Genomic DNA, 12702 nt, shown 5'->3' with positions numbered 1-12702 from the left:
AACCCATTAACAGTCAAGTACACTGACTAGAAAGAATACTCTCTAACATATTTGTCTAAGAAGATAGGTTGACTAGGAATCCTGACAGGAGAGATGACCCTCCAGACATGACTTACATCTTTTGGGACATGTTGCCTGGTTGTCATAATGAGATGATGACCCCCATGTTGTAATGATAACAACAGTGAACTTAAAGATGATATGCTAATGGGTCTGATGGACAAGCAGTGGGAAGAAGCTTGGAAAGGTAGAGGCCCATGGCTCTATGACTTGAGCACATTAGATCCGAAGCTGCAGAGCTCCTCCTTAGGAAACACAACACTGAGCAGAAATAAGAATCCAGGCTGGGTGAAAGCCAGTCAAGGTAGCTCAGGGGTCCAATCAATAGGACTGGGGCTGGGCAGTAATGCCACAGAGCACTTTCTGAAGGAAATCGTGGTGAGAAATCTGTGTCAGTCAGCGTTTCCAGAGTAACACTGCATGAGAGAGGATGTGGTAGGAGAGTGTGGGAGAGAGATTTCCTACAAGGAATCTGCTCATGGCAGTGGAGGCTACGAAAGCCTAGGATTCACAGCTGTGGGCTGGAAACCCAGGAGACTCCATCCATTTCAGTCCAAATCCAAAAACCTAACAATCAAGCAGACAGTATCAAGTTCAAATGTGCAATCAGGTAAAGCCTGACCTCCCAGCCCAGTTAGACAGGAGGAGTTCCCTTCTAGTAAGTCTAGTTGGTTCTACTAAAGCCTTGAATTCATGATTCACTGAACGATGCCCAATCACACTGAAGAAGACAGCCCATCAAAAACTACCCTCACTACCCAGGTAGTGTTTGACCTAGTGTCTGGGCATCCATGGCTCAGACAAGGTGACACAAAAATTGAACATACCACTCACTTAACAAATGAGTGACTCAGAGTGAAACAAGATGGGTTTCTGAAAAGAAGCAGAAACAAAGAGGGCCACGACATTATGGTAAACATGATAAGGCAACACCGAAGTGTCTTAAAATACAAGATTTAAGGACCTATTACCTATGGCAGTGATGCCATTAACTACTGGCATCTTAAAGACATCTTGGAAATTTTAGTAAAGAAAGAAAACCAGGAAGTCTGAGGCAGGGAGTCTAAGGGTGGGGGGCCTGAATAATCTGGCAGATTGTCTTCCAGCCAGCAGTGAAGTCCCCTTTGTTTTACTTGTGCTTAATAATTCATTGATTGGACAAATATTTACTAAGTTCTACACTACTTGTCAGGTTCCAGCAATGCTGTAATTAACCATACACACAAAAATGCCTGCTCTTCTGAAATTCACACACCAGCAGGAGGGACAGATAACATAGAGTAAACAAGCAAGATTGGAAGGCGGAGCTAATTCAACACTTTCACTACAATGAACAGGAGCCTTTTGGGAAATGGCACACAGAGATGCTAGTCCTAGCCAGTGGTCATGTCAGGAAACAAGAGGTCTCTAACCGCAGGTGTCACTGCTGAGAGAGGAGAGCTGTAAAATTCCACAAGCAGGGTGAACCACTGACCACTTCCACACCCATCAAATGCTAAACCAAGAGCTTAGATGCTTGCTAAGCTGCACATTCTACACCCACACTCCACAATCAAACTTCTCCTTCATTGTGCCTTAACTACTTAAGAGGAAAATCATATCAGGGAAAATGACTACAGACAATTGGATCACAATTCTTCATCTAAAAGTGCTCCGTGTAATCCCCTGATGACTTGTGCCCTTTCCCCAATGGACTCACCAGGACCATAGCCAGGACTTGCTCTCAACTGAGACAGAGCCAGCCTGTGGCCCCATGGTTCCCTGACCCAGCTCTTTTACAGTCACCTGAATGAAGAGTGCAGCTGTACCTGTCCCTCCCACCCCAGTACTCACAAGACCTTGTGCCACTTCTCTACACATTCCTGGGGACTCTGCGCAGCCACCACCAACACCCAGACCACACTGGGCACGCTGAGCAGATTAACAGAGGACTGAACCTACAGAGGTTAACAGGGCAGTATACCCTTGGGATCTACCACAGTCTCAAACCCAACATTCCATATAAAAAACATGGGGAACCCTGTTGGAAGCCCTGGAACACAGACTATAATGCAGGAACAGGAGCCGGGACCAGAAACCCCTCATACAGGCCCAGTGACGGCACAGTCCACAGTGACAACTTGCACTTAGCCAGAGTTCTTCCCACCCACCCCAGCTCTCCCTCCTAAACTGGCCCATGGTGATAAAGACCTAAAAGAAACGACAACAAAATACAATACATGATTCAATTCTAGATCCTAGGTTTTAAAAAAATACTATAAAGATATGAAATATGTTTTTGGTTGACAGGAAAATGAATGGTAGGTATTCAGTGAATGTAAATATTTGTGATTTATAGGAGGATTTAGGAGAGAACATCCTTACTCCTAAGAGACTTGCAAATTATGCTCCAGAGCCTTGCAAAAACAAATGGGGAGGGGAAGTTGTAGAAATGGAGCTTGTAAGACCAGGAGCAAGGAGCAAAATATTAACAATATGCTAAAAAAAATAACATAGAGATCAGTATATTATATTTACAACCTTCTTATAAATTTGAAATTACTTTCACACACACACAAAAAAATGCTCTAAGTGTTGGCTTTAACAACTAGAGAGCTTTTCTGAATATAGCTCTTCTACCCCTGACCATTAGAGATTCATTGCTGTGGGGATGCATGCTTTTTCAGATACCTGATATATCTGAAATATTGAGAAATTCCAGTTGTTCATTAGCTAAGTGCAAGCAGCAGAAACACTGAGGGGAGGCAAAGGTATTCATCATGCGGAGGTGACTCATGATAACAGAAAATGACCAGTGGGTGGGGAGGAGGGAGACCACTACCCCAGCTTGTCACAGCCACACTGAAGGGCTATGATTCTGAGAACACTGGTGGGCTTTCAGCTAATCTTTTCACATTTTCCAGAACACTCTCTGAAGGAAGGGTGCGAATGAGATACCTACTTTCCTTTCCCCGCTGGCCATATCCAGACATGTGTAGTGTGATGTAAAGTCCCTGTGCTATGGAACTCGCAGACAGAAAATGTGCTCAACAAAATCCCTACCTGGGTGGATCGGCAATCTGGCGTTGCAAGTTAAGCCACTGACTGCAAGCCAGCATTTGATGTTGGAATGCCAATCCAAGCCCCAGATGCTCTGCTTCCCATCCAGTGTCCTGCTAATGTAGCTAGGAAAGCAGTGGAAGATGGCTCCAGTGCTTAGGTCTCTGCCAACAATATGGTAGACCCAGATGGAGTTCCCAGTTGGTAGTCTGGGTCCAGACTTGGTGGTCACAGCCATTTGAGGAATGAAGCAGTGGTTGGAAGACTCTATCTCTTATCTCTCCCTCTGTATCACTCTGCCTTTAAAGAATTAATAAATCATATATATACATATATATGTATTTACATATATATATACACATATACCTGGGTTAGAGGATAACACCTGCAAGTCTGATATAGGATCAGGACTTCTCAGAATCCAAGACACACACTCTCATATTTATTTTTCTCTGACAACAGCAAACTTCCTCTTGTCCCTGTCAAGGGGAATACATACATTTAAAGTTAAAGTTCTGTTCTAGAATTGTATGAATTGCCTCCTATCAGCCACCCTACTGGGGGAAGTTTCCTTTCTTGATGGAATAGCACATCCCAGTGGTGTTCATGGGAACTGCAGGTAGATTCAGAAAGTTCTGCCAGGTAGGCTTACCTAGTCCGCAGTTGGTTGCAAAAATCAGATTTAAAACGCTTAATTTTTTTTTCAGATATAACTTCTGACTGCAATTTTGACATGATAAAATGTGTTTGTGTGATTTAGCGTTGTCCTCAAGCTCTGAGTTGCTAGTATTTTCTCTGTGTTCCATAAACATGACTGCTAACATGGAAAACCACATGAGGAGATTTCAAAACAGATAGAATTTCCACCCTCCCAACAATATTGCAAGTCCAAGCAGCATCCCCTCTCACTCCTGCTCAAATTCTAAAGCTTTTTGTTTTTGTTGTTAATCAAAGGGGACACTTTCATGACATACTTATTTTAGAATTTCTGTTTTGTTCCATGAAAAGCAAACATGTTTTGCTCCTTCTGAAGAGGCTCCTTTCACAGGCCCTTCACCAGCAGCCAATTCAGGTCTCCAATAATAAGCTAGGTTTTATGTGCCTCCCAAAGTACTGGTGCAAGGAGAAACACAGCCAGAGGGCCTGGAGCAAATTAGCACAGGCCCAGGACTGACCCAAATTAGCCAGTCTAAAATAAATCATGTAGGCATTTTGTAAATACAACCCCCTGAAAAAGGAGCATTTTTTTTCTGGGATATTGATTTTCACGGCTGCGGCCATAGCTACCCTTTAAGCAGGTCTAAGCAGCACATAAACAGAAGTGGCCACTGAGATATGTGGTGAAAGGCTGTTTGGCTGGGTAGGGAAGGCTGGGAGGACACGGAGTTCAGTATAGGAACAGATACGTTCTGCTTCCTCACCGTGTTGCCCTGCAAACCGTGAAAGCAGAAGGGGCATGAGGAACAGTTTCTGCTGGGTGCCTGTCTATGTCCCTTGACAAGAAAGACTGCTGAGTTTCATTTCAAAGACAAGGAAGCCAGGATTGGAGTGGGGAGAAGGGGAGTTGGTCTTCAAACCCCTGTACTGGAACAGCATGTTGTCACTGTGACAGACCCAGCAACAGGTGCTCAGAATGAAAGACAGTCCTTCCCACTTCTTTGAAGCTTTGCTAAAATAAAGATCAATGGAAACTCTGTTAGTTACCCAGTGCCTTTTGATCCTTGGGTGTCTGTGTGCCAGCTTGTTAGGTGGGCAAGGTGGCTGTTTCTTTCTCTCCTCTTCTCTAGCTCATCCCTGATCCAAGGCCCCATCAGTGTGTAGCACTGTGCTGGTCTCAAGCATTTGAGTTCTGAGTCATCTCCTCTGAGCTCAGGTCGGGCAGAAACAGACAGACAGACAGACAGTACCCATACGCTATGCACTCTCCCCATATGCTCACAGCAGCCAGTATGAGGACAGACAGAAGTCAAGAGCTAGGAATTCAATCTGAATCTCCCATGGGGTGAAAGGCACCCAACCCCATGGGCTGCTCCCAGGGTGAACATTAACAAGTCGCTGGAATTGGCGAGTGGAGCCAGGACTTGAACCCTGGCACACTGACATGGGAACACGCTGTTCCAAGTGGCACCTTACCCAGTGAGCCAAATGCCTTCTCCTGTCCTGATCCCCTTTAGGTCTGCTTCAATTAACATGAGCCTCCATGGCCACTCCATGGCAAACATATTCCTGCTTCCATTTTCACAGAAGCTTCTGCAGACTGATGCCCATCTAAGGAAAATCTCAGGCACTGGGACCAGCTGATGGCATGGGCACTGCAGCCTGGTAGGAACTTTAACCCTTTGAATTTCATTCTATCTCAACTGTTTTCATTCTAGATGCAAAGCTGGAGAGAGAGATTGGTAAAAGACAGTTTCCTATTACACCATTTGGAGAGTAATTTGCTCCAGTGCCAGCCCGTGTTTGCAGTGGAAACAAAGGAGGAAACCCACATTCCCAGCAGGAACTAGATTTGTTCTGACAGAAGCAAGGACTTTGCCAAAGCAGGTGAGGAAAGCAGGGCTCTGTTGTGAGAGTTGTGCAGGTTTCCATCTGTCAGAACCCGCTGCCTTTTACCTAGCTCACACACTTTTTCTCTCTCAAACCCTCAAGATGACCAAGTGATGGGTTTCCTGCACTGGTGACAAAGGAGACTTGAGCAAGGGAACTCTGGAACTCCAGCAGTGGTGGGCAGTGAGCTATTCGTGGTCTCATTGACAGTTACGTAAGTCTCACAACACTGTGGTGAGGACGGTTGAATTAGGTCTGTGCCACAGATGAGGCAGCTGTGACTCAGTAAGCAGCATTCCCTTACCTCCTGAGACACGGAGGGAGCTCCGCCTTGCTCTTTGGCATCTTTCTTTCTACCTCTCACCTCCTGAATGGGCACCTCAGTCAGGCAAGGCACAGGGATCAAGCACGTTTTAAACACAATCTGCTACAAGACTGCCAAGCCTCCTAAACCCGAGTCCTTGTGTTCAAGGTAGTGACAACATAATGCTGAGACTAACATACATACACCTCACAACTCCTGCCCACATCAAACAGAGCCTGGTCCATGCTCTTGGTGAGAAGGGAGAAGCTATAGTTGGATTCAAGAAGCATGGCAAAGAATTGTCCATTCAGTCAACGAGTGATGATGAGCAGAACTCACGGTTCAGAGCAAGGAAGGGAGGGCCAGTGTGTGGAGCCGCAGGACGAAGGCTAGTGGCAGAGCAGAGCAACAAGAAGAGGGCCTGATTCAGAGGGGTTCTGATGGAGCAGCCTGGGCAACTCCTCTGGCAGGACACAGACCCTGTAGGTAGGTGCAAGAAGCACGAAAGGAAACAGCCCGGAACAGGTCATGGAAAGTGTCCCAGTGGCATACATTTGGCATGGGTTGGGGGCAGACCAGGCTGAATCAGTTCACATCATCCACTGGCAAATCTGAACACCGGAACAGTGTGGGTTGAGCCAGGTTCGGTCGTGACAAAAGCAGTACACAATACAGAATGCCAAGGTGAGTTTGCCTGTGCCAGATGTGACCACAGAGCCCAACAGCACACGCGTGAGAACCAGGAAGGGAGGGGGCGGAGACGGCAGGGGAATAAGGGGTGGTTCCCTTGCTGGACAGCTACTCCCACTGGAGAGCGTGAGCTGGGATGGGGGCAGACCAGACTAGGCAGGGCTACAACACCTGTGGACCTCATGAGGCCTAGATCAGGGAAAAGCCAGGCTGGGCGGATTATTCCTGCTGGTGCAAACAAAATTTAGAGTGGGTGAGGGTTGTTTGGGCTTAGCCACAGCATCAGCTGGCAGAAGCTGGCACTGGGGGCTAACTCTGTCAAGTTAAACCACAGAACCACCTGGAAAGTGCATAATCCAGGAGTGGGAGTGGCCTGGGAGGGAAATAGTGGGCTCCTCCCTCTTGGGTTACCACTGCCATAGAAGGGCACAAAAGCTAGGATAGGGGCTGGGGTGGCTAGACAGAGAGGCATCCAACAACATCCGTGAGGGCTGGATAGTTGAGCTGGTTAGATGAAACTGGGCTTTAATACCCATTGACATGTATGAGCAGAAGGGGTTGTGGGACAGACTGGACTAGTTTGCCACACATACTGGCAAATCAGGGCATGGAGCAGGCCTGGTGGGGGTTATTGTGGGTCGCTCTGACTAGCCAGCAGCCCACACTGGTTTGTTTGAGGGCCAAGTATGCGCTGGGCAGAACCGGCTGGACTGCAGCACCCATTGGTTCCAGTGGAAGACAGGGCTGAAAACAGAACCAGCCCAGCAATTACAACCACCAGCTGATAAGGGCAATGGACTGTGCCGGGCCCTGTGCTTGCTAGTACATACAAGAATCTGGTCTGGAAAAACCTCAGACAAAGTCTCTTTGGGGATCTCCCCAATCGAACTGACGGACTCAGAACCCTAACCATGAAAAGACAGAGGACAGAACAAGTCAATCAACCATCTCAGCTATATGTTGGCAGTGAAAAACTGGGCAAATGGAGACTCTAAGATGGATTATGTCAATCAGTGAATTCTTCAATTACCTCATCGTGCTTGGAACGGCGAGATTGGCAGCAATTCATAACTGTTAAACTATCAAGACCACTTGAGCAAGACCCTCGGAGCATGACCCACATCCGGGACCTGGGGTGGGTGGGGAGCAAATGGTGCCTGCCACTGGGCCTGTAGCACCTCACCTCCAGGAGGAAGCGTGCGCGCGCGTGTGTGTGTGTTGGCATGCTGTAGTTAAGATAGGGGCCAAGGAGCTGGGAACAAACAAGGATATCATGGAGAAAGTACTGGACTTGGACTTAAAGGTCAGGGTTTCCAGGGCCAGCTTTGATGGAAGCTGGACATATGACTTCAGGCAAGTCACCCAGCATCTCTGAGCCTTGACCTCTTGAGCTGTGAGGTCAGAAATGGAAGCAAATTGACTCCAGCATCAATCCTGTGTTGGTAATCGCAGGAGTCCCCAGCTTTCCTCTGCTTCTACTGCTTTCGTCTCACCTTCAGCTCGAAGCTACGGAAGATCTGAGCCTTGGTTGACTAACAGCACACTATTTTTCCAAAAAGAAAAAAGAAACAATTCTTCAATTGCACGAATCTGGACAAACTCTGCCATTGGAGAGGGAAAATGAGGAGGAAGAGAATGAATAAATCATTATTGGAAATTGTTGGGGCCTAACTAATGCCAAACTGACAGATGTCACTTCTATTAACCAGTGTCATTTCCTGCACTGCCCACCCACTTCGGCTTCACTGATTTATAAGTAATTGGTAATACTATTAGGTGAGGTAAAGCCTCACAACAACAATTAAAGGCTTCCTGGAAAAGAGCTGAGGAAACCTCACTGCTGTGCTTGCTAGAAGGATATTGTTGAGAAAGTTATGCATGTCAAGCAGAAGAATCTGAGAGAAATTTCTCTCTGGCCTCCCTGTCAGAAAGGGCTGCCATTCCTAAACAGCTGGCTTGTCCACCCCCAGGAGCTATGGTGCTGAAATGCCTCCAGATCCTTCTTTACAGTTCAATGCTGCTCTGGGAGGCACAGGGCCAGGTGCAGGCAACCTTGTGCAGGCACCCTGCCGGGCCCGTGGTGTGTTCCCTCTCCAAGCTTCATGCTGTCTTCCCTTCCTGTCCCTCTTCTTTTAAATTTATCTCTTATCTTTCAGAACCATGTGCCTCTGGGCGCCATAGCTACATTTGGTAATCAGAAACAAAGATTTACAAAACCAAACACACACAGGTGCAGTGGGAGGCTTTGTTTCCTAGACTAGGCAGAGCTGGCAATCTGTGGCCCCAGTAGCCAGATCCAGCCTGGCGCCTCTTGGTATGGCTCACAAGCTAAAAACTCATATTAATATTTTTTGTTAGTTTGGGAGGGTAGAAAAGGGAGATTTGTGATATATTCAAACAACATAAAATTCACATTTCAGTGCTGAAGTTTTATTGTGATGCTGCTCCACCCACTTACATATGCCTTGTCAGTGCCTGATTGTGCACTGTAAGGGCAGACCCCAGGAGCCATGACCCGAGTGAATGTGGACCTCAGGTCTAAAGTGCTTCCCACCTGGCTCTTTACTGGAAAGGTGTACTGGCCTCCAAATTAGGACTATTTTCACAACTGTTGAGCTCCTCTTACCAATGTCAGCATTGTAAAACAGCTTTATAGCTAGACATCTCCTGGAGGTGTTTCACACTTCTTCATTAATCTATCCCTCAATACATTCTAGCCTTGTCTCAGGTTTTGGTTACCGTCCAGCTCAGAGTCCAAGGCTCTGTAATAGAGACAATTGACTTCCAGCCCCTTGGAAGTGACAGCAAAACCCACTTAGCCACCAATAGAAAAAATTTAAAAGATCCTATTTTTGTTGAAAACCCTAATCCAGCAGAAAGATCTATATGACAACTTGGCATTTTTTTATGCTACATTTGAACAACTTCCTTCGGGGTCAGCTGATATACGTGTTCGTGTATTTACCGAGTCGTTTCCTCTCCTGGTCAACCTTAGTTAGAAATAAAACCGAGTCTCCATGGCAACACAACATAATGCTCTCTCAAGGCACCCAAGCAGCTGGTATTGGGCTGAAGGCAGCAATGGCATTTGACCAAATTAGGAAGAGAAAATGCTTCCCCAGCTCTTCCAGACCTCTCAGAACTCACAGCTCAATGTGGAACCCTACAGTGTGAATTACACACACGCATGTTTTGAAGTCCTTTGTTTCTGAGAATATTCTCTTGCCATTCCTATGCTTAGCTGCAGGAATGTCATCCTTCTGCAGTCTGATCAACAGATGTTACCTAGTAAGCGGAAAGGGTGCCTGTGTTCGGTGAGTATCTCTGAGTATTCGACATTTATAGGTCACAGCTGCCCCTGCGTCACGTAGCTCCATATCCCACAGAACTGAAATCTGATTCCTGGTCACCCATTCTTTCTACTACATGTGAAATAATAGCCTTTCAAAAAGAAGAAAATAGAAAGGACAAGAAAAGGCCTTTTAGTACACACATGGCACCCTTCCCACTCCTCTTTTCCTGGGAAAAATAACAACAGCAAAATAATAACGTAAAAGCAAAGCTGGCTCCTAATTCTACCAATGTTTGTAAGCATCAAGGTGAAAACCAAGTTGGGGGAAAACCAAGAGAGTCCCTCTAATATGCTTAAAGGATAATCTTTTAAGTAAAGATAATGAAAATGTGTCTTGAAGGAATAATCAAGGAAATACTACAGAAATCTGGTCGGGGTGATGGAAGGATACTGGGGTGATGTGCCAGACGCAGCAAATTCAGCTTAATTCGATGCCTCAAGCGGCCAGGGATCATTCTCACCGCACCTGCCTCTGCTCCAAGTCTGACTCTGAACAACAATCACCTGAGTCATGTTTCTTCCAGAGTTGGGTGCAGCAGCACATAATGTACAGTGAGCAGGACACGGCATCCCCCAGATGGCAGAGCCTTGCCCCCTAGGGCACCATGGACCTGGTGTGTCACCCCGAGGGAGAGGGCAACAACTGCTACCTTCCAGCACGTGGGCTCCAGGCCCCAGCTGCAACTGGATCAGCTCTGCTTTTGTTAGTTTAAATAAACGGTCTCCACTTCATCACCCTCTTAAAAGCCCTGTATGAGCACATACATTCAGCTCCACTTCCAGTGCATGATGGGAGAACCTCCTCTGTGCTCCCTGTAAGTCTAGAACAGTCCACTGCTCTTCCACATAAGTCCTTTATTACATAAAGAGCCTGTCAGAATACATGGGCCTCCAGAGAAGGACCGCATCATGGTAAATTAGCAAGATGAGCAGATAAACTAGGGCAGAAGCTACTACCCTGAAATAGAACTTCCAATGATGGAGCAGTGAAATCGCAGGGGCAGCTTGTACAGAAAGCCAGTTTCGACTTGAGCTAGGACAATTGCTCTCCTCAAATGCTCCATTGTTTGCCCAGTTGGCAGTGCCCCTGCCTTTCTGAACAGCTGTTAGTCAACCTCCAAGAGCTTCCACATTCCAGAGGCAGACAAAGGAAGGTTTGGGGCAAGGGCTGCTGGGTGATTTAGCTAAGCACAGGCACGCCTTGGAGAGTTCTATAACAATAATCATTCTGAAAAGGAGCTATACTTCATATCTCAGAGTAACTTACAAAGACCGCATACCCAAGCCCATAACATGAAAATAATAACTTTCTCCCTTTCATTAACCTTTCACAAATAAACAATAGTATTGGAAGGGTCGTGCACAACCCTGATAACATTGCTAATCACTTCCAAAAGAACTTGAGCCACTTTATTAGCAATTAGCACAGGCCATGATTCAGGTTCAGAAGGAAATAACAGTCTCGAAGCACAGACAACTTGAAAACAAATTCTACTCACCCCTCAGGAACTCTTCTCCCAGACCTGTCGAACCACCTCCCCAACCAGAGCGGCCGATGCTCTCACCAGCAGCTCAGGGCAGGGAGCCTCCACCTGTGAGGCAGACTACCTCTGAGCAGAGAAAGAGAATTCAACACGCAAGATGGTGAGGTAACTCAAGAAAAAGAGCTCACCACAGTGACTATCCTTTTTCTTATAACATTCTGCATTGCTTCAACCCTTATCTCTTTCAACAAAAGTCAGCCATCTCTGGCTTCCACGCAGTGCCCTGCGTCTCTACCATTGCAGTCAACAGTACCTGTAGGCCATGCCCGTCTCGGCCTTGGTGGTTTTCCGCAAGGAAACTCCATGGACACGTAAAAATCTCTCCAGGTGTTTCTGCTCCACAGGTCCGCTGGGTTTAACAGGCCAGCAGGCTTCCTGGGGCTGAGGCTTAGTAACCATAAGATGTCTTCTGCATTTCAGAGCAGATTCGCTGCTCTTTGGCAGACCCAGCTTGGGGCTGGGAATATCTGCACAGGCGGGCTTATACAGATGCATGCTTCCAAACCCAAAGAGGCTGGGCTGGTTTCATAGCACTTAGCTCTAACACTGGCTGCGATGGACTCAGGTTGCCAGGCTTTCGTGTGACCCTAAAAAGGACCTGCCTGTTTTCAATTTCTCCCCTCGTTTTTTTTTTTTTTTTTTTTTTTTTCTGTGCAGGAGTTGGCACAGAAGTTCCCTACAGAGCTGATGAAGCCATCCAGGCTTGGGCAAGGAGCAGCCTGAAGGGAACCAATCACTTTTCTAATTCCTTTTGAAGGTTCTCAAAGTCAAATATAAGAAACCATGTTTTGGCCCTGGGGGAAAAATGTGGGCACGCTTTCCCATGCCTTCCTATTTAGCTAAAAGGAAATATTTTGTTAGGATAACGGCCAAATATGACTTCCTAAGAACTGTAATGCCTTGGGAATGATTCATGAATGTTTGATGAGACTTCTTGTCACAATCAAGGATTTTACAAATAATTTTCATGCTAATAGAATGATTCACGTGGGTTAAACATCCATTAACCCTTTGCTTTTTCAGATATAGCTGACAAATGAAAGAAACTATCAACAAGTTCTTGCTTACATGCAGCAAAGGGCCCACATAGACATAACCAACTTTTTTCGACAAAGGTATCAGGAGAGTCTATGGAGAAAGCTGGCCTTTCTACAAATGGTTCTAGA

At 46.4% G+C, this 12702-nt stretch overlaps 1 protein-coding gene across 1 annotated transcript in view; it reads right to left on the bottom strand.

Annotated features, from left to right (window-relative positions):
• KCNAB1 (potassium voltage-gated channel subfamily A regulatory beta subunit 1) overlaps nt 1-12100 on the bottom strand; it is a 353486-nt gene extending 341386 nt beyond the window's left edge. Inside the window, exon 1 of the mRNA XM_004598563.3 lies at nt 11790-12100. Coding sequence (XP_004598620.2) covers nt 11790-12031 — 242 coding nt within the window. The 5' untranslated portion in view covers nt 12032-12100. The remainder of the gene's footprint in view (nt 1-11789) is intronic.
• Nucleotides 12101-12702: the final 602 nt, after the last annotated feature.

The sequence above is a fragment of the Ochotona princeps genome, chromosome 3 (genome assembly GCF_030435755.1).
Source record: "Ochotona princeps isolate mOchPri1 chromosome 3, mOchPri1.hap1, whole genome shotgun sequence".
NCBI lineage: Eukaryota > Metazoa > Chordata > Mammalia > Lagomorpha > Ochotonidae > Ochotona > Ochotona princeps.
Note: the sequence above shows the minus strand (reverse complement) of the source record. Positions and strands in the feature narration are given on the sequence as shown.